Source organism: Canis lupus, chromosome 20 (genome assembly GCF_048164855.1).
Source record: "Canis lupus baileyi chromosome 20, mCanLup2.hap1, whole genome shotgun sequence".
NCBI classification, from domain to species: domain Eukaryota; kingdom Metazoa; phylum Chordata; class Mammalia; order Carnivora; family Canidae; genus Canis; species Canis lupus.
Window position 1 is genome coordinate 41,346,922 of NC_132857.1, and position 23,528 is coordinate 41,370,449.

At 35.9% G+C, this 23,528-nt stretch overlaps 1 protein-coding gene across 11 annotated transcripts in view; it reads right to left on the reverse strand.

Annotated features, from left to right (window-relative positions):
* The window catches only part of NCKAP5 (NCK associated protein 5), a 966,791-nt gene that overhangs the window by 578,418 nt on the left and 364,845 nt on the right, over positions 1-23,528 (reverse strand). For 2 of the 11 annotated variants that reach the window (XM_072788984.1, XM_072788985.1), the window contains exon 3: positions 19,496-19,544. The exons of the other annotated variants lie outside the window; for them this stretch is intronic. In XM_072788984.1, the coding sequence (XP_072645085.1) occupies positions 19,496-19,524 (29 nt within the window). In that variant the 5' untranslated portion in view covers positions 19,525-19,544. The remainder of the gene's footprint in view (positions 1-19,495; positions 19,545-23,528) is intronic. 11 annotated transcript variants of the gene reach the window in all.

The window sequence follows — 23,528 nt, forward strand, 5'->3', positions numbered from 1 at the left end:
CAAAATGAACAACTATAAAAGATGTTTTGGGAACAACTAGACAGATGTAAGGCTGGTTTTAGAGAATTTTAATTAATTTTGCTAAGGGTAAACACAATATTATGCTTATAAAAGAAGTGGTCTTTATTTTTAAAAGACACATGCTAAACTATCTAGGATTGAAGTATCATGGTATCTGCCACTCGCTTTGGAAAAAATACACATGAAATTAAAATGTTTTGATGCTAACTTATGGATAGATGAGTGTTTTACTCCCCTGGACTTTTCATTTTTCTATAGATTTGAATCTTTTAAATAAAAGGTGAAAAACTACAAACTTCTAATAATTATAAAAGGATCATAGTGACATGGATGGAACTGGAGGGTATTTTGCTGAGTGAAGGAAGTCAATCGGAGAAGGACAATCATTATATGGTTTCACTCATACGGGGAATATAAAAAATACTGAAAGGGATTATAGGGGAAAGGAGAGAAAATGAGTGGGAAATATCAGAGAGGGTGACAAAACATGAGAGATTCCTAACACTGGGAAATGAACAAGGGGTAGTGGAGGGGGAGGTGGGCAGAGGGATGGGGTGACTGGGTGATGGGCACTGAGGAGGACACTTGACAGGATGAGCACTGGGTGTTATATGTTGGAAAAATCGAACTTAAATAAAAACATATTAATAAAAATTATAAGAGGATCAATAAATGGGTCAATAAATATAAAGAAACTTGAAAAAATAGAATTTGGTTTCTTAAAATTACTGTGTGTCAAAACTTCTACTATGGAAGGAGCTAACGCATTACATAGTGAGAAATTAAAAGTTTTAGTGCACATTCTAGAAATGAAAAAAAATGGAAAATGAATTTGCAAAGCATCTAACCAAAAAGGATAGAAAAAGAATAACAATAAGTGTAATAGAGGAAATAATAAAGGTAAAATCAAAGTCTAATAAAACAGAACACAAAGCATTAGTATGGGATCAATATAAGAATATTTGCTTAGGCCAATGAAAACAAGAGGCAACATAAGTCCGTAAGCTTAGGAATAAAAAGGGCTACACAACTGAGAATACAACAGAGATCTAAAATAATAGAAGTACTTCAGTATGAGTAACTTTATGGCAATAAATTTGAAAACGCAGGTAAAATGGGCAATGTCCTAAAATAAAAGAGTGTTTAATAAACTCACTCAAGAATCAACAGAATCTTTGGGATGCCTGGGTGGCTCAACACTTGAGCATCTGCCTTTGGCTCAGGGCGTGATCCCAGAGTCCTGGGATCGAGTCCCAGATCAAGCTTCCTGCATGGAGCCTGCTTCTCCCTCTGCCTATGTCTGCCTCTCTCTCGCTCTGTGTTTCTCATGAATAAATAAATAAAATCTTAAAAAAAATCAACAGAATCTTTAACAATTTCATAGATCACCTCCATAGTTGAAAAGAAAAATTGCTCATGTATAACCAATAGGCCCCAAATTTTTAAACCTCTTTACAAATAAAATTCACCCATTTGAAGTGCACAACTCATTTATTTATGGCACATGCGAGTTGTACATCCATCACTATCACTTATGTTTAGATGTTTGTCACTCCAAAAAGAAACCCATTGTACCTATTAACTCCAAAAAGAAACTCACTCCTCATTCTCCACCCAGAGGTAACCAATACCCTCATTTCTATCTCCAACAAATTTGCCTATTCTGGACATTTTCTATAAATACATCATACAATATATGACCGTTTGTGTTTGGCTTCTTTCACTCAGCATAATATTTTTAAGATTTGTCCATGTTGTAGTATTTATCTGTATTCCATTCCTTTTTATTGCCAAATAATATTTCATCACAGGTATATACCACATTGTATTTATCCATTCACCAGTTAATGGGCTTTCCAATTGTTTCCACTCTGTGACTATTGTAAATAATGCTGCTAAAAACCTTCATATGCCAACTTTTGTGTGGACATATGTTTTCATTTCTCCTGTGTATATATGGAGGAATAGAATTTCTGGGTCCTATGATAACTATGTTTATCATTTTGAGGAACTGCTGTGTTCCAAAGCAGCTATACCATTTAATTCCTATCAGTTATATATGAAGGTTCCAATTTCTCCACAATTTCTTCAGCATTATTATTTATTATTGATTATAGCCATCTTAGTAGTATCAAGTGGTATCCTTTTGTGATTTGATTTGCATTTTCCTAATGGCTAATATTATTCTGTATCTTTTCATCTACTTGTTGGTCATTCGTACATAATTTCTGGAGAAATGTCTTTCCAATTCCTAGGCCCATTTCTAAATTGGGTTGTCTTTTTATTGTTAAATTGGAGCCCCAGCTTTTTTAAATGCAATTTTTACAGAACTTGAAAATAATATAAAAACTCTAATATCCCAGGGCACCCAGTGGCCCGGTGATTAAGAGTCTGCCTTTGGCTCAGGTCATGATCCCGAGGTCCTGGGATTGAGTCCCACATCGGGCTCCCTGTAGAGAGTCTGCTTCTCCCTCTGCCTAAGTCTCTGCCTCTCTCTCTGTGTTTTTCATGAATAAATAAATAAAGTCTTTAAAAAAAAATCTAATCTCCCTATCTTACAGAAAGAGTTCTAAGAAGTAGAAAAAGCAGGGAGGAGGAGGAGAAAGAAAGAAGGGGGAGAAAAGAGAGAGGAGGAAAGACTTTTACAAGTTATCTAGAATGACCTTGATACTAAAAGTAAACACAAGTCATATAGGAAAAAAAAAAATTAACAGATTTCTCAAAAATCCCAAATAAAACAGAATCTATAAATATAAAAATAATAGCCATGATAATGGTATTAATTATATAGTATGACAATAAGGTTTATCCTGTAATGCAAAAGTGATTTGCCCCTAGAAAAATCTATTAATTTCCAAATATATATATTTATATATTTTTTAGATTAAAAAAAGAAATATTTCAATAGTTGCTGAAAATTTTAGTAATCTTCAACATTTACTCTTAAAAAAACCTTTCACAGACTAGGAGTAGAAGGGAACTCTTAAGTTGATAAAGAGTGTCTACCAAAAAATCTATAGAATACATGGTCCTAAAAAAAAGAAAAAAGAAAAAAAAGAATGCATAGTCCTAAATAGTGAAATTTAAGAACATATCCTTTAAGTTTTTGTTCTAGCAATAATGCCCCATCACCACTTCTGTTCAACATTTTCTAGGTCTTAGAACAGTGACATAAAGAAACAAAAGGTATAAGAATGAGAAAGTAATGAACAAAACTATCATTACTTATAGTCAATATTATCTCCATAGAAAATTGAAGAGAAACTAGAGACAAATCATCAGATATTTGAAGATAGTAGCATGTTTACTTGATAAAAGAATTAAAATAAGTAGTATCCTAAGAAAAGTGCTAAATTATTAAAAATGTAACATTTTTAGAAGATCTCATTTAAAATAGTAAAATATAGAAGGTATGCAAGAATAAACCCAAAGAGGGACACCTGGGTGGCTCAGCGGTTGAGCGTCTGTCTTTGGCTCAGGGTGTGATCCTGGGATCCAGAATCGAGTCCTGCATCGGGCTCCTTGTGGAAAGCCTGCTTTTCCCTTTTCCTGTGTTCTGCCTCTCTCTCTCTCTCCCTATGTCTCTCATGAATAAATAAATAAAATATTTAAAAAATAAACCCAAAGATGTGACAAATCTTTATAGTGAATACTTTGTCAAAAGACATAAAAGAAGAGCTAAGCAATTAGGAAAATATATAGTGGCGGATGGAAAGACTCAATCTGCTGACTTAATCTTAAAATGTGAAACATTATTAATCAAAATCCCAGCAGCTTTATACACTGAACTTTACTGGCTGATCATGAAATTCTTATAAAAAAGAAGGCCAAAAAAACTAATCTTTAAGAAGAGTGACTGCACTAACATCTAAAAAGTGTGTCTCTGCCTCTCTCTCTCTCTGTGTGACTATCATAAATAAATAAAAATTAAATAAATAAATAAATAAATAAATAATAAAAAAGGGGTCAGGCAATGTACTTTAGATGTAAACAAGAGTGAGCTATATACACCAATGAATACAAAGAGAGCCAAGAAACAGACCCACATATACCGGATTGAGATGCAAGACAAATGGCACCATTAGTTAGAGGGGAAAGGATTGACTATTGAAACAATGGCATCCAGTCTATTTTCTATCTGAATAAAAAAGACAAAATTAGAACTCTATCTCAGACAAAATAATTAACAGAAGAATAAATTCAGATTAAAAACTAAATGTGGGCAGCCCCGGTGGCCCAGGGGTTTGGTGCAGCCTTCGGCCCAGGGTGTGACTCTGGAGACCCCGGATCGAGTCCCACGTTGGGCTCCCTGCATGGAGCCTACTTCTCCCTCTGCCTGTGTCTCTGCCTCTCTCTCTTTCTGTGTCCCTCATGAATTAATTAAAAAAAAAAGAAAAAGAAAAAAAAAGGACAGACAGATCAGTGGGGCAGAATGGAGAGATCAGAAACAGACCCAAATAAATACAGTGAATTTTCTTTTCTTTTTCCTTTTTTTTTTCCTTGACAGAGAGAAAGCACAAGCAGGGGTAGTGGCAGGCAGACAGAGAGGGAGAAGCAGGCTCCCCGCTGAGCAGGGAGCCCAGTGCAGGGCTCCATCCCAGAACCCTGGGATTATAACCTGAGCCAAAGACAAATGATTAACCCAGTGAGCCACTCAGATACCCCACAGTCAACTTATTTTTGGCAAGAGCAAAGGCAATACAATAGGGCAAAGATATGTCTTCAACAAATGGTACTACAGGATAACAGGACATTCACATACAACCAATCAATCAATCTAGAAATAGACTTTACACCTTTCACAAAAATTAACACAAAATGGATCACAGACTTAAATTTAAAGCATAAAACTATTCAACTCTTAGATGATAATGCAGGGGGAAACCTAAACGACCTTAGGTACAGTGATACATTTTAGATACAACACCAAAGATATAATTCATCTAAGAAATAATTGATAAGGTGGATTTCATTAAAATTAAAAACTTCTCTCAGTGAAATATAATATGAAAAAATATGATAATACAAGCCACAGATTGAGAGAAAATATTTGTGAAAGGTACATCTGATAGAAGACTTACCTAAAATATACAAAGAACCCTTAAAACTCAGCAATAAGAAAATATCTAATTAAAAACGGGCCAAAAACCTAAACAGATACTTCACCAGAGAAGATATACAGATAGCAAATAAGCATTTGAAAAGATGTTCTACATCATGTTATCAAGGGAATGCAAATTAAAACAATGAGATACCTTTATATGCCTGTTAACATGGTCAAAATCCAGTGACAACACCCCCTGGTGGTGAGGATGTGGAGCAACAGGAACTCTCAAGTTGGAACTCTCACAAAGTATTCACAAAAGCAAACATGCTTATACCATCTGATCTAGAAGTTCTGTTCCTCGGTATTTACCCAAAAGAGTTGAAAACTTATGTCCACATAAAAGCCTACACGTGGGTGTTTATAGCATCTTTATCCATAATTGCCAAAACTTGGAAGCAACCAAGATGTAGGTGAATGGATAAATAAATTATGGTATATCCAGACAATGGAATACTATACAGTACTAAAAAAAAAAAAAAAGAACCATCAAGCCACGAATAGACAGAGTTACCTTAAGTGTATATTACCAAGTGGAAGAGGTCAATCTGAGAAGTCTATATACTGTTTGACCAATCATATGACATTCTGAAAAAGCCAGAACTATAGATACAATAGAAAACAAACAAACAAACAAAAATCAGTAGTTCCTAGAAGCAAAGGTGAACAGGAAAGATGAATAAGCAAAGAGATGAACAGGAAGATTTTGATGGCAATGGAAATACCCTGCATATCATAATGATGGATATGCCGTTATACATTTATCTGAACCCACAGAATGAATACCACCAAGAGTGAACCTAATAAACTATCATGGCATGTCAATATAGGGTCATATATATATATGGTATAAAAATATACCATTTATTGGTATAAAAATATACTATTCTAGGGAGTGATGTTGATAATGGGGGAAGTTATACATGTGTGGGTACAGAGGAAGTATAGGAAATCTCCATACAGTCCTCTCAGTTTCATTGTAAACTTAAATCTGCTATTTAAAAACTAAAGTCTGAAAAAAAAACAAAACCCTCCTGAATATGAGAAGCAAATCTATAAAACATTTTTAGGAATGCTTTGTAGAAGACTTTTATATTATTTCAGGATGCAAAGTAAAAAATGAATAATTTTACTACATTGAATTATTGAATCTCTGGAGGTGGTGGGGAGAATTAACAATAAAGAAAAAGAAAAGTCAAGGCACAGTTTAGAGTAATCTTTTTTGAAACACTATATCCTAATAAGAATCACTATCCCAAATTTATAAGGAACTACCAATGAGTAGGAAACTTGTTTTAAAAAGGAAAAGTATATGAATAGGCAGTTCACAGAAGAATATAATAAATGGCAAAAAAATATATATTAAAGTGCTAAATCTCATTACCATGGAAATATAACTTTAAAAAACAGTAAGATAGTACATCGTGCCTATCATAATAGCAAAAAAATAATCATTGTTTACATCATGTGTCGGTGAGGATGTGTGGAAAAACGACTCTTCCATATTGCAGATCAGAATAGCCTTGCTTTAGAGAGTGAGGTTCAAGTTACTCATGCTGTAAGACACAGAGCATACACCTATATACACAGCTTCCTATCTATATACTTGCTCAGGGAAAGTCTCACACACAGACATATGCACACTTGAAACATACAAGAACTCATTATATGTTAGGTCTCAAATTAAATATCAGTAGGTTCCTAAAGTAGATCTATAATAAAAAATGCACTGATAACCGTACAATAAACCCATAGACTATGACCAAAATTAAAACATGAAAAAAGCTCTCCCCCAACTGCCTTGTGACTTGGAAAACTAGTATTTCGAGCAACTCTCAAATGAGAGTACCCAAAATGAACTTTAAACTTTTCTTAAAAATAATGATAAAACAACTGGATGTGTTTAAAGTGGTGGTCACAGAAAAATTATTAGAACACTGAATAGTAAAATTTAAGGATATAAATAAAGTAAATTCTCCGCTCAAAGGCCAAAAAAGGAAAATTAATCAAGGAAAGTACAGGAAGGAGACAAGGGAAAGAGCAAAATGTACTGAAGTAGAGAACAGCAAAGCAATAAACCTAGTTAAGAAATAAAAATCCAGCTTGTTTCTTTTAAATGGACCGCTACATAATTTGATCCAAAAACGTGAAAGGGGAAAGAAAGCACAAATATACAAGATACGAAATGGCAATAGGAAATTGCCATTGAAATAGGAAAAAAAAAAAAAAAATTAAGAGGCCACTTTCTAGACGTCATCTCTACGGAACTAAATTTGAAAATATAGATAAAATGGAGTAATTCATTGGAAAAGACATTCGCCAAAACTGGTTCTATTTAGGATAGAGAACTTAATCAGATCAACTTTTCTAAAAGAATAAAGAAAGCAATTAATATAGCATCCCAACCAAAAACTGCAGGCCCCTATCATTTCACTTGAGAATTCTAACAAATTTAAGATTAGCCCATTCCAATGTTCCTTTTTTTTTTTTCCAGGACATGAAAAAGGAAGGAAAACATTCTAATTATTTTCTTTAAGCAAGTATATCATTAAAGTTACTATGGACTGAATGTTTTTATTCACAACAAATTCATATGTGGAAAGCCTCCCTCTAGATACAATGGTATTAGGAGGTGGGCCCTTTGGGAGGTGGTCAGGATTAGATGAGGTCAGAAGGGTGAGCCCTCATTAATGGAATTAGTACTCTCATAAGAGTCATGAGAAACCTTGCTTCCTCCCTCAGCTCTCCACCATGTGAGGGTACCAGAAGGCTGAGGACATAAGAAATCATTGATCTGCAATCCAGAAGGGCACCCCTTCACCAGAACTCAACCACACTGGCATCCTGCTTGCAGAATTTCAGCCTCCAGAATTTTGTGGATTGCTGTTGTTGATAAACCACCAGGTTTATGCTATTTTGTTATAGCAGCCAGAACTAAGAAAACAATTTAACCTGATTAAAGACAGTTGAAAAGAATTATAGACCAATGTCACTATATATAGATGCAAACATGCTAAATAAATAGAAGACGTTGCAATACTACAGTAAAATAAATATACTGTGACCAAAGGCCACTTACATTTTAAATAGTTAATAGTCAATAGTCAATATTAAATATAAGTATAATATACCACATTGCTAAATCTATTGAGAATAACTGCATGAGTCTCTGCACAGATATTTTAAAAGACAAAATTTAATACCCTCCCTGATAAAAACTCAGAAAGATAGGAACTGACGTATATTTTCTTAACATGATAACACACGTGCACCCTTTGTCTGAACACCAGTATCTCACTTAGTAGAGAAATACTTAAGGCATTTCTAGTAAAATCATGAACAAGGCAAGGATGCCCACTCTCCCCACTACTATTCAACATGGTAGTGTAGTCAATGCAAGATAAATCAAATAGAAGCTAAGAATTAGAAAAGAACAAATAAAAACTATATTTTTAGATGACAGTAGTATGTCTAAAAAAATAATGTGAATCAATAATAAAATTAATTCAAACAATAAATCAGTAAAACTAATACACATAAATCAATCACCATCTTATATACTAATAGTAACCTATTAGAGGGGTATACTGATATAAAAAGCTTCATTTGCATTACCAACAAAAAAGATAAAAACATTTAGGGAAAATCATAAGAAGAAATGTATAAAATCTGTATAAGGAAAGCTTTAAAACTCCTCAAAATCACAAAAGTAGACTTGAAAATATAGAAGGTTGCCTTCCATCTATGATACAATGACCCAATACTAAAAAATGTCACTTCTCTCAAGAGACTTTATAAAATTAACACAATTCCAATAAAAATACCAACAAGGTTTTTTTTTTTTTTTTGGAGCTGGACAAGTTCCTACTGAAGTTCTTATGAAAAAGTCTTGTAAGAATCACCACTAAGAAAAGCTATAATAGGAAAATTGTTTACCATGGATATAAACCTTCTGTAATAACAGTGTGATGCTGGTGCATGGACAAACATGGCAAGAACAGATGAAAACATCCAGGAACAACCATGAGAACATGTAGAAATACATGATATAATAAAGATAGTATTTCAAATCACTAGGTAAACAATGGGCTTTTTTTTTCTTTTTTAATTTTTATTTATTTATGATAGTCACACAGAGGGAGAGAGACAGAGAGACAGAGACAGAGACAGAGACACAGGCAGAGGGAGAAGCAGGCTCCATGCACTGGGAGCCCCACGTGGGATTCGATCCTGGAGGGATCACGCCCTGGGCCAAAGGCAGGAGGCTAAACTGCTGCGCCACCCAGGGTTCCCAACAATGGGCTTTTTAAATGAAGAATGTTGAGCAGTTGATTGGCCATTTGACCAAAACAAAAGCTGAATTCGCTCTTCAAATCACACAGAGCCTGAACTCTAAATAGATTCAGAATCTAAGCATAAAACAAGGCCAAACAAGTAACTATTCTACAACCTGAGTGAAAGAAATGCTTACCTAACAATGATTCAAACAGCAGATACAGTAAAAGATCAATAAATTTGACTATCTACAAATTTTTAGATAGCATGTTATATTTGGAGGCTTTTTAATGGCTGCTATAACAAATTACCATAAGTGCAGTGGCTTAATAGAACGCTGTTCCTACCTCATAGTTTTTGGGAGAATTCCAAGTGGTCTCACTGGTTTCAAATCAAGGTATAGGGAGGGCTGCATTGCTTTCCAGGGGCTCTAGAGGAGAATCTGTTTCCTTGACTGTTCTAGCCTCTTAGATGCTGTCCCCATTCCTTGGCTCACAGCCCTTTCCTCCATCTGCAAAGCCAGCAGTGTTGCAGCTGTATGATCCTTTTTCCCAACTGTATTTCCCTCTCACTATAGCCAAGAATGATTCTTAGTTTTGGAGGGCCCACCTGAATAATCCAGGAACACACTCTCCATCCGAGGGCACTTAATTTAATCATAACAGCAAAGTATCTTTTGCCATGTAAGGTAATATATTTACAGATTCTGGGAATTAGGACATGGACATCCTTAGAGGCCTTATTCTGCTGACCACATATAGCAACACACACACACACACACACACACACACACACACACACACACAGAGAGAGAAACAAATAATCAAAAGACTACTTACATGCCAGGAGAAAACATTTGTTATAAATCATAACCAAAGGCTTTAATCCCTATTATACAAAGAAGCTTTTAAGTAAGGGGAAAACTTAATTAAAAATTAGCAAAAGTCATGGATAGTTCACAAAATGATGTGACAGTGGCCCCTGAGCCTATTGGGAAGGTGTTCAAGTGCACTCATAGAGAAATACAAAATAAACTACACTGAGATACAGTTTCTCATCTATCAGATTATAGAAAAAGTAGACAAATGCTCCTTCTGTTGGTGAGACTATCCATGAACATAGATTCTCATATATTGCTGGTGAAAATTTGGTACAAATTTCCTGAAGGAAAATTTGTCAACATCCAATAAAACTTCATTTTCATTTACCATTTGAGTGAACATTCTCAAGTTTTGGAGTTTTCCCTGAAAGTCCACTTCTAACAATATGAAAACGTAGAGGCACATTGGTTATTCACTGCTGCTTTGTTTGTAATTTTAAGTTGCTGCTGAAAAAGTCTCTTACTCATCCTTGCTTCCATACGTTCCTTCTTAGCCTTATATTATGGTTTTGAGATTGGCTTATAAACCATTTTGTAATTCTTTATGGGAAATTTCTATACTATATAGTAGCACTGAATAATTTTTTGCTGATTTTTAAAGTATTTGGATTGAACAATATTTTTTTATTAAAAAAGTTCTTTTTGAAATAAAGCTGTCATGTACCTAACACTATGTGGTTTGTTAATTTTGGATTTATCCCAGATTACTATTATACTCATTTTTACTTACTTCTTACTGAGTTTCTGTTTTATCACAGCCAGTCTTAATCAGAGAAACCCGGTTTCTTCAATAATTAAACCTCTATGGCTAAAGCTGATTTGAGCCCGCCACTCAAAGCAAGATTCCACTGGACTTCCCACACTCTTTCACTCACAACTGAGCAGACCCTTGTTCTAGGATAGTATTATCATCATTAATAAAATGTATAAATGGAATGCACTTAAGTAGTGCCTGGTTATTCTCCTGGGGCTTGTTAACAATACAAATAAATACACACTCATGCTCTATCAATCATTACATTTTTAAAGTTAAAGATGAATGACCTTTCATTAATAAAGGCATTCATTCAGCTATAATTTATTAAGCAACTATTACATCAGATATTGTGCCAGGTTTTTAAAATTAAGTTCATGATCTGCAAGAAAAAAAAAAGCACATGACTGATTTTTTTTTTTAAGATTTTTTAATTTATTCATTTAAGAGAGAGACACACACAGGGAAAGAGACCAAGAACATGAGCAGGGGAGGGGAAGAGGGAGAAGAGAAGCAGACTCCCCACCGAGCAGGGAGCTCAACATGGGGCTGCATCCCAGGACCCTGAGATCACATGACCTGAGCCAAGACAGACACTCAACCAATTGAGCCACCCAAGTGCCCCATGACTTCAATCTTTAACAGCTTATTTTCTGTATTTTTTGCTTTTATTCAAATCCTGTCTTTACACTATCTCTTGAAATCACTGTCTGTATAACATATTTTAGTATGAACATATATGTGGATATACACACACAGACATACACACACACACACACACACACACATATATATATGCATGTGTTTATATATGTTATGTGTGTATATGTCCCTATAATCCCATATGTTACTTTTATCAGAATACCTCCCCTTACATTGGGGAACCTATTAGCAAAGTATTAATGTACATGTAAAGAAGGGAGGGAATTGGCCTCATGCACATATGTGCTTATTTCAGTTTCCCTATACCCACCAACTCAGTGCTCAGAGCAGCATCTCCACGTCTGAAATGGCTATATAAGTGGGATGGTGGACTATATTTCAAACTTGCATGTAGGAAATTCATTATCTACTCCTGCACTCTAGCATGGAGATGGCTTCTGTGGTTTGCCAATAACCTATAGAATGCAATCCTGTGAAAATAATAAACATATTTTTGAAAGGAACTTTAACAGAAAGTTGATAATGTGGTACCTTTCTCACTAAATGCTAAAATAATTTTATGAGGATCTTATTAATCTTAATTTTTACTCGATGATTATGGGTTTAGATTTTTTAATGTTTCTCATCATAGAATCATAAAGAGATATGATTACTGAAAGGAACCTAATGCCATTCCTGTTTGCTTTACAGATGGGGAAATTGGGCTTGCATGATATTTAGGATCACACAAGGGACTCAGAGAGAGAACTAAAAGCTGGCTATTGAGGTTTCCCCACCCACTTCCCAGCCTGACAGCCACTAGACTGGTGGAGCTCATGGAGTCCACGGGACTCAGCAGAGCAGCTCTAAGCATGACCTGGAAGGACATGGAAACACAAAATCAAATGTGTAATGACCCGTAATCCTTCTGTACTTATTCAGGAGTTGGTGTGGAAGGGGTTGCAAAACAACACAAGAAAGTTTAAAAATTTACTCTAGATCAGGAACTGGCACCCACAGGTGAAATCTTGCCTATTATCCTAAATAAGATGTTACTGAAACACAATCACATCTACTCACTTGGTGGCTGCTCTGTAGCTCCAGCTAGAGAGTTGGGTAGCTATGACAGGGACCATAATGATACAGCCAGTCAAGCTAAAATTATTTCCTTTCTGGCCCATTAAAAAAAACCATTTACTGACCCCTGCCCTAGATATGTTGCCCCCTTACAAGCTAGTATAAACATGAATAAATATACCTGAAAAATACTGATGATTATAATTTTGAGTTGTATTTTGAAACAACTATGGTAATTAAGTACATGTTAAAAAATCTAAGGAGCCCTCAAGTTTCTGGTATAAATTGTTCTATACTGTATACATTCCTGTGCAATGTTGGTGACATGTCTTTTTTAATAATAAGAATAAGAGTCATTTTAGCTAATTAACTTTTAAAAATTAAACTTAATTAACTTTTTTATAGCCAGTAATAACCACAGTTAAGATTACTCCCAGATAATTAAAATATAGTGTTTCTTTTTTTTTTTTTTTTTATGATAGTCACACAAAGAGAGGCAGAGACACAGGTAGAGGGAAAAGCAGGCTCCATGCACCAGGAGCCCGATGTGGAATTCGATCCCGGGTCTCCAGGATCACTCCCTGGGCCAAAGGCAGGTGCTAAACCGCTGCGCCACCCAGGGATCCCAAATATAGTGTTTCTAATGAATGGATATATACTACAACTTTCTTTATAAAGATAATTATAGTTGCTCATATAGTCTCATTCTGTCCTTTGTGCATTCAAGATTATTTTATTTTCCCCAAAATATAAACATGGATTTTTTTCAATGTATTTATTTTTTATGAATTAAGAACACATTTATTCAGAATTTTAAAATACCGTGTAAAATTTTAAAATTGCATAACTACTAGTTGGGCAATAATAATAAATTTGAAGAAATATTAAGAACAGGTCTCAGACTTTCTTATGAAAGTAACAGAATTTTGAGACATTCTGGAAATATGTTGGGCATAAGATAAAGGGAAAAACTAAAGCTGAGACAGACATAGAGGGATTGAAATAAAGTAGAATAATAATAAATTATTAATTTTTAGGAAATATATTCGAGGCACTAGAGAGAATCTGTTCTGCCTTTATACTATTTTGGGCTATATATGAAGTCAGGATAGGCTAGGTTATACTATGGTAACAAACAATCCCCAGATGTCCCTGACTTGAAATGAAAGCTTATTTCTTCTTCACACTACATGTTGTCAAGGGCCTTTATGCAGTCATTCCGTGATCCTAGCCTTATAATAAATCATCATGCTGAGCACATGAAGAGAACATGGGAGGGTTGCACATCCATAATTAAATGCTTCCACTTGGAATGTTACTTTTGCTAGCAACTCATTGGTCAGAATGAATCACATGACCCCTCCAAAGCACAAGGGAACAGGAGTTGCAATTCTACAATGTGCCTACAAGGGAGAAAGCTGGAAATATTTATTAACAACTCACTGAATGTTTAATAATTAAGGACTCAACCTTTGAACCAAACTAGCTACCATCTGTGCTTCACATTCCTCATCTGTAAAATGAGCATACTAAATCTCAGGATTGTGAGGACTGAGTTAAATACTTGTAGAGAGCTTTGAAGAGTATTGGCATAAAGTCTTATTGGTTCTTTATTTCAAGATTTGTACTTGCCACACTGTTCTTCAAAGCCAAAACAGAGGAGAGCTGTCTTAGAAATGCTGACTTGGGCCCAGAAGGGACACCTATGAACAGTATTCTGGATGGAAAAAAAAAAAATCAAATGAAATATATCAAAATGCTAGGTCTTCCTTGGACATACATTGATCCAGGAGGCAGGACATAAGCCATTAGTGGGGTAATGATTCAGTGTAGCAGAAGCTAGTGGGACAAGGGGACAAAGACACCAAAAATGGATAGTATGTCTTAAGAAACATGAAGTACAGGAAATGAATATATGGTGTGAACATGTATGAACATGGTAAGTAGAAGATTCTGGATAGGGCTATTCTACTGTATACATACTTGAGGAATGCATTATATGAATGGAATTCCTTCTAATTTGTGATTTACAAGACTTCCATCAGGCTAAAAATGAGAGTAGAAGTAGAAGACTCTGACTAGGAAAGGCAAAGGCAATAATGCAAGAGGAAAAATGGGAATGAAGAGGAAATGAATCAAGAATCCATCTCCAGGAAATGTAGTCAGAATGCTCCTTTCCTATATAGAAATGCAGCAAGTGGTAGACTGATGGCAATGTTTCTCTCAGAACTCCCATTGTCTCGGCACTGGCAAATGTGATTGCTCTGCATCCATGATACACGACACTCTACCCCTGACAACCCATGATGACCAGGCCCATATGCATTCAAACAATCCTGGACCGTTAGGCACCAGGTGAAGAGATAAACAGACAGGGCTTCCTCTTTCAGTAGTTTACTGATTAATGAGGAAGCCAGAGATGTTATTAATCCACCTGTAACACAAATCAGAATGAAAGAAGTTTTGCACTGCATTCACATGTCAAATTCTGTGGGACTACAGAAGATGGAACAACCCATTTTCTTTTCTCTCCTTTTTAAAAGATTTTATTTATTTATTTATGAGAGGCAAACAGAGAGAGGCAGAGACATAGGCAGAGGGAGAATCAGGGTCCCCGCAGGGAGCACCAATGTGGGACTCAATCCCAGAACCCTGGGATCATACCCTGAGCTGAAGGCAGATGCTCAACCACTGAGCCACCCAGGCATCCCATGGAGCAGCCCATTTTCGGTACAGAATCAGGGAATGCTTCTTGGAGGAATGGCATTGTAACTGAAATTTTTAAAAACAAGAGGGATAAAAAGTTGGACGTGTCATGAATACCAAAATAATGGAATAACATGAGCAACCATGAAAATACGGACCATTGAGACCATTTGGACTGGGTAGAAGAGAAATATGTTTCTCTTTCTTTCTTTCAAAGAAAAAGAAGCTTTGTCTTATTTTCTACCCACAAGTTCTGTGGCCCACTGTACCAGATCTCGTTCCTCAATTTGTCTATAGCTATAAAATTTTCTGTTATTCCTTCCCCAAAAATATTAAAATTTTAAATAGCTATTTAATTAGAATTTTATTTCAGAAATTTTTCATTGTAAGCTCCATGTTTACCTGTATAGACACATATACACAAGATCATAGAGCTGAGAAGAAATTTCAACTCAAATTCCTGCTGATCAAAGTCCAGAAACTAAATGACATACCTGTGGTTACAGAGTAGCAGACTCAAGACTAGAATTCCTATCATAATACTAAATTTATTTGTTGCTTTAAAAGATAAAAGAATCATGAAAACAAACATAATTCTGAGGATACTCTTATGGTTTTTCTGTGAGCATTCTGTATCCAAAGCAAAGTGATTTATATCTATAAGGTTATAAGCGATACTAATAGAGTGAAATGGAGTTCCTCATTTAGCCCAAACTGTCTATTAGAAGGGTCACCACTTGAAGCTTGTGTATGTTTAAGCCAAATAAAAGGAAGTCCTATTCCACAAAGTAGGGATTAAATTTATGGAACTTTATTATCCAACAAGAGGTGGGAGAGGTTAGAAATACAAATAGATTTTAAGTAGCTTGTATAAATTAATGACAGACCCATCATAGCTAATAAGAAAAAATGCCATGTTTGGGTCATGTTATGAATGTTTGAAGTTAATATCAAAGACACCCTGCTTGCTAACTCTGCCAAGGACAGAGATGGCATGGGGCCGTAATGCTCCTTGACAGTCTTGCTTCCATTTGTGAAAGCCTCCAAATGTTGCATTTCAGATGCCATGAGAAACTGTCAGGTTTGTGAACATAAGATGGACATTCAAGAAACCAATCTTTGGCAATACGTTAAGCAAGCCGACGAACTACATCTGAAGTACCTCGTTTCCAAACAGAAGTATATAAGGTATTTTTACATTCCAGCTTTACATGAAGAATCAGGTCTTGGAAATCCCATGAGAAAGTTTTTCTAAGGATTTATCCACACTTTCTTCTTTGGTTTGCTTAAATGAAAAGCAGGAAACCTTCCAGACGTTTTGAACCTCTGACCTTTTTGTGGTTTTCCCATCAAGACATGCAAACATCCAAGCCACCATTCAAAAATCCCTTCTCACTGAGTTATAGCATGGACATATATTATCTCTATATCTAGAACACTTCCATTTCCAGCCCATTATAAAATGAGTTTAACTGCATGTTCCTGAGGAAAAAAGAAGATCTCATTGGCTTATAAAGGTAGAATCTCAGTATCATATATACCTATCTGGTTTTCAAAATGATTCTTGCAAGCCACCCTAACCCTTCCCAAATACTTCCAGTTGACAAGTGAATCAGCTTTTGCCATTCACCCAACCTCAGCTCATGCCTTCTCTTTGATAATATCAGGATACCCACATGTGACAACAGTCTTGGCTAATTAATTTACTCCAATGTCTAGCAGCCATTTGACAGGAAAAATAATCTACACAGTATTTATTGCAAAATCTTCACCATTGTGACAAAGATGAATGCAAACTTCACACAATCATTTTTCAACTGTTATCCAAACTTGAAAATGGTTTTCAAATGTTAACTTTAAAATTATGAGGAGGACGATAATGGTTCTACTTTAAAACTGCCTGGAAATGGGACTTCTCTGACAATGGCTTAGCATTGAGCCAGAAAAATAAACTCACTTACTAATGTATTAAATGGGCCAGATATAAATCTGTCAGAGATTTGGGCAGGGGGGTGGGTAGGAGGGGAAGGGGTGCCACACAAAGAAGGGGCAGTGGAACTGAATTTCTTAAATAAATGATCTAAAACTTTTAACATAGTTTATCTTCAAAAAGCACTATCATCTCTTGTGAAATGTACATACCACTGTCATAATGTGGCTGAAACTAGAAAAATCTAAATACGGACCATGAGAAACATCTACAACACTCCACTTTAATCTCTGTCTTCAGCAAAAAATCTGGTGGTTCCATTCACTTTGATATACTCTCAATGAATACTTTCTCATGAGTTTTATTTCTTCTAGTATTATTCTCTCTGATAATCCTTAACCTTGGGATTTTAACTGTTAAATTAATAATTGTTCATTTCTGTGATGATCTGAAACTCACTCCCTTCTCCCTTCTGAAGGCCAGAGTAATTGGCCAATAAAAGTTCCACCAAGGTCAGGGATGACCTAATTTACATGTAATTATTAATTGTGCTCTGACCTCTTAACCATAAATAAAGCCCTGGCATTGAATAAAAGAAGATGTGAAACAGGACATGGTATTTTAAAAATCAGGGAATAAAAGAGCAGTGGAAGAAAAGAGAACGGATTTTCTAAATTTAAAACACTCTTTGCCTTTTCTTGAAATAATGATTTATATTCTTTGAGTCCACAAGAGAGTAATTGGATATGCATGATGCAATGCTGGAATTTTAGGTATTTTGCCTAAAGGTTATTAACAATTAGTACCACTGGGTGGTGGTGGTGGGGAAATCATAAAGTTAGAATAATAACCCTCTCTCAAAGGATGACTGAAACTAGACTTGTAATCTGGTCATAATAAAATATATTATGTTTAGAGCAGAGCCCCACATGTTAAGAAGGAAACTGACAAACTAGAATAAGTCCAGTAGTAGGTGGCCATGATTAATTGGGGTCTGAAAAGTAAGTCGTATGAGGAACCATGGAAGAATCTACATTGCTTTCTTTTGGAAAAGTGAACACTAAAATGATCTTCAAATATGTAAAATTATCTTCAAATACGTAAAAGGGACAGTATACAGAAGAGGAAAGAGAGCTACTGATGGCAGCATTGAGGCTAGAGAGTAAAAGCCAGATGATGAGTCGTCTAGCTTGAAGGGGTGGCTGGCCTATTCCTGGCTAGTGTAGCAGAATCCACTCCACATCAGAAAGATGGTCCCTCAACACGCACTTTGACTCTCGTAGGGGTCAAAAGCTCACTATCTCAAGAGCACCATCCTCCACATTAGAGGCTAGAAGCACCAGAACATTCCTTTGAGCTGCCAACTCTCAGGTTCTCACTTACACAACTGGGTTAGCTAGTTCTGTCCTCATGAATATGTCAGGATGTGGCTAATCCCTTCTCCACAAGACAACTCATTGGAGTTTTCAAACAATCATAGGTCTAATCCTTTAGTTTTCTATTTGTCAAATAAGCATCCCTAATTTCTTGCACCATGGTTAATTTATTTTGCATATCATACCATTTTAGCAACTGGCTTTCTGGACATTTGCTGCTTTGTAATGTCCTCAAATGACATCTGAAACAAATATTCTTGCTTCAGTGAAGCAAGAATATCACACAGGGCTCATAATTGTTGTGTTCAAGAGGATCAGTTAGTATGTGTTAGCTGAATACTTAATATGTTCAATCTAAGCTAGCCACCATTTAATAAATAACAGAAGTGGAAAGCCAGGTTCTGACAACATTTGTACAGTTAAAATTAAGGTACATGGAATAATTCCAGAGTTTTTATAAGATGTAAATCATTATGTGTACATATGTGGTACAGTGTCAAGTTAAGGGGGGATTAGATAAAAAATGGAGTCCAGGCACCCTGAGGAATCCACACGAGTTATAGATGAGAAAGACCTAGGCTGTACTTCGAAGGATGGATACAACTTGTCTGAAATGGAGACATGAACAATGAGGGAGAGAGTATGTATAGGAATAATAAGTAATAAAGGAGGTCAGGGTTGGTAGAGACATGTGTGACTAGATTTTAAAATATTTAGATTTATACCATACCATTTCCAATAGTGCTTTCTTTCTTCCATTCAACTTTTTGGGTATTTATCTGAAGAAAATGAAAACATTTATTTGAAAAGATATATTTATCCCTATGTTCACTAAAGCATTAGTTAAAATAACCAAGATATGGAAGCAATAAGAGTCTACAGATGAGTGAATGGGTATATAAGATATATATTCAAATATATATTAGCTATGGAGTATTACTTAGTCATAAAGAAGAATGAGGCATTGCCATTTGTGACAACATGGATGAACCTAAAGGGCATTATGCTAAGTGAAATAAGTCAGACAGAAAAAGACATATACCATATAATTTCACTTACTATAGAATCTAAAAACACAAAACAAATGAATACAATGAATAAAACAAACAGATACATACATTCACTAATATAGAAAACAAACCGTGGTTGCCAGAATTGTGAGGGGTGGAGGGAACAGGTGAAATAGGTGGAAGGGAACAAGTAGTACAAACTTCCAATTATAAAATAAGTCATGGAATGCTATGTTCAGAATAGGGAAAAGAGTCAATAATATTGTAATAACTTTGTATGGTGACAGGTGATAAGTTGATCTATATTGGTGATCACTTCATATTGTATAAAAGTATCAATCACTGGGCAGCCCTGGTGGCTCAGCGGTTTAGCACCACCTTCAGTCCAGGGTGTGATCCTGGAGTCCTGGGATTGAGTCCCACATTGGGCACCTTGCATGGAGCCTGCTTCTCCCTCTGCCTGTGTCTCTGCCTCTCTCTCTCTCTCTCTCTCTCTATTAAATAAATACAATTTTTAAAAAAATATCAATCACTATGTTATACACCTGAAACTAATATAAGGTTGCATGTCAATTATAACTCAATAAAAAACAGTAAGTAAACAAAGATGTTTGACTTGGCTAAAAAAAAATTTCCAGGACTGTGATTTCCACAGGTTTCTAATCTGGAAATCTAATCCTTGGTGACATACTACAAAGAACTAAGAGAGTAATGTTAGGACTCACTCTTATCAGGTGGCAAGTACAGATTTCAGGGGTGATTTTCTGGATACCCAATTTCCTTTATTTCAAGCATGAGAGTTCTAGGAAGTCCAGTGGGAGAAGTATTTTTAGATAGATGCGACTTTTGATACATTTTAAATTATATCATCTTGGTAACAAATGCTCCCAAAGGCCAATGTCCTAAATTGTGTATCTGATCCAAAGAATTTCTCTTTTAGAGTGGCCTTCTGTAACTGGCCCTATTTATATCTTCATTTCCAAAGCAAAGATACAGAAAAAATCAGTTAGACAATAAAAATGAATAAATCCAGGAAAATACACATTCTGGCTTTCAATTATCCAGTGAGTCTGTGAATCTCCAAGGAATACTGAAGAGATGTCATAAGAACAAATCAATTTCCCTTAATAGGGACCATAACCCAAGAGTTGCTTTTTTAAAAAAAAAAATTAATATTGTGTAATTGACTTTTTTTATACCATGCTGTGCTCATAGCCTCTGTGGAAACTTAAACATTATTCAACAGGACAATTTCCTGAAAAACCTTTTGAAAGTGGTCACAGACTCTGACCCTACTCTGGTGCCCTGGGTCTGCCAGCATGCTGTTTTATTACCTTTGGAAGGTTCCATGCCAAAACGCAGGCCAAGAATTAGAGCTTAAAGCAAACGAGTTCCATAAAAATCATTTTCTGCCTTCTTTCAAGAAGAGAAACGGTCACTTTTCACTCAGCAATCCTGTGTATCTATTGCTTCTCTCCCAACCTCATCAACTAGCTCTTAAGGTAATTGGTAAGAATCATAGACTGTAAACTCTAAAGAAAGGATTGCTGAGATCACTTATTTTACCCCTTTCCATACCAATGGGAAACCCAGCTGCCAAATGTCCAAATGACTGTTCCAGGACCACACAGCAAGTGGCAGCATCAGGACCTGAAGGGTACACTACAAGCAATGAACCAGGGATGAAATTTTACAAACTTCATAACAGTACAGCAGTCAGCGAACAATCTGAACAGAGACCCTGATTACACTGCTGAGCCACCAAATGCCAGCCCCAACTAGAGTAGATATTAGTAATCTTTTAGAACATTTAGGCTCCCTTATTTGTAACTACAAATATCTAAATCACTTAGCTAATAAAATGGCCATTTCCTTTTAGTTACTGGTTGTTCTCTTTTGTCACCCTACCTTATTTCCCCCCACTGTTTTCCGTGCCACTAATCTTTTTAAAATTCACCCTCAGGAAGCGTATGTCACTCTTATTTACACTGAAGCCCACTCTGACTTCAAAGTGGATGTCTATCTTTTTTTGTACATATTTTTATTGGAGTTCGATTTGCCAACATATAGCATAACACCCAGTGCTCATCCCGTCAAGTGCCCCCCTCAGTGCCCATCACCCAGTCACCCCAACCTCCCATCCACCTCCCCTTCCACTACCCCTTGTTTGTTTCCCAGAGTTAGGAGTCTCTCATGCTGTCTCCATTTCTGATATTTCCCACTCATTTTCTCTCCTTTCCCCTATAATCCCTTTCACTATTTTTTATATTCCCCAAATGAATGAGACCATATAATGTTTGTCCTTCTCCTACTGACTTACTTCACTCAGCATAATACCCTCCAGTTCTATCCACGTTGAAGCAAATGGTGGGTATTTGTCGTTTCTAATGGCTGAGTAATATTCCATTGTATATATAGATCACATCTTCTTTATCCATTCATCTTTCAGTGGACACCAAGGCTCTTTCCACAGTTTGGCTATTGTGGGCATTGCTGCTATAAACATTGAGGTGCAGGTGTCTTGGTCTAGACTGAATGTCCATCTTAACAAAATTCTTACAACTCCCTCTGCAAAGACCCCATTTCTAGCCTTTAAGATCAAGCCCTGATTCTGTTTTTAAAAGTAATTCCATGTGTCTAACATTTTTCTATAACTCATTTTACACAAAGTGGAAAAGAAATAAACACTTGTTATTTCAGATATTGACTTTTATCATAGATTTGTTTTAACCCATTATAGTCTCTTAATTCTTTTCTTTCAAAATTAGTCTTTCATTGCTTCTATTGGTCAAGTTACTTGCAGCTTAAGATGCAATTGGTAGATAAAGGGAGTAAAATTGGGGCAGAAGTAGCAATTTAAAGTTTTTCCAGTATATGCACCCATCATGCAGACATGATATGCCTTAAAGCTTCTTATCATATGATTGCATCTTGAAAGAAGCATAAAATAAATGTCTAGTGAAACAACCACCCTTCCCAGTATCTATCACTAACAACACATGCACATCTTTATTAAGCATCCCCATCTTTAACTTCCTAAGAATAATTGTCTTTAAATTGTGTGTCTCTTTTGCATTTGTATACCATAGAATAAGATGTCTTTTTACTAGACTTCTTGGCTTTTTTTCTTGCCTGGATTTATAATTGGAGCCAAGCTCATCCCTAAAGAACACATAAGCCCTTGGTAATTTCTCTTCTTGAATCATCATTCATCCTTTCCATCACTAGAAAAGTGATTTGAGTGTCTATAATGTACTAAGTCACTAAGTTACAGAGTTGACTAAAATATTTCCAATTGTCCCTTTGGTTTTGAGGTAAATGAAGTTTCATATTTGAAGTTTTAGCTCTTTTTTTTTTTTATGATAGTTACAGAGAGAGAGAGAGAGGGAGGCAGAGACACAGGCAGAGGGAGAAGCAGGCTCCATGCACCAGGAGCCCGATGTGGGATTCGATCCCGGGTCTCCGGGATCACGCCCTGGGCCAAAGGCAGGCGCCAAAACGCTGCGCCACCCAGGGATCCCTGAAGTTTTAGCTCTTAAGCTAAGTGCTATGAAGAGACAGGAGGAATGAGACCTGGTTCTACAAGTCAGAGACCCTAGGAGTAGGACTGGCCCTCACAAGAAAATTAGACAATAAGCATATGTGAATGAGAACTACCTGAGTGGAATCAGTTAAGACAGAGCAACTGTCAAATGTCTAGAGTATTCTGCTTAAATGTTGTCCTCCTTGGGGATGAATCAAAACCAGAGCATC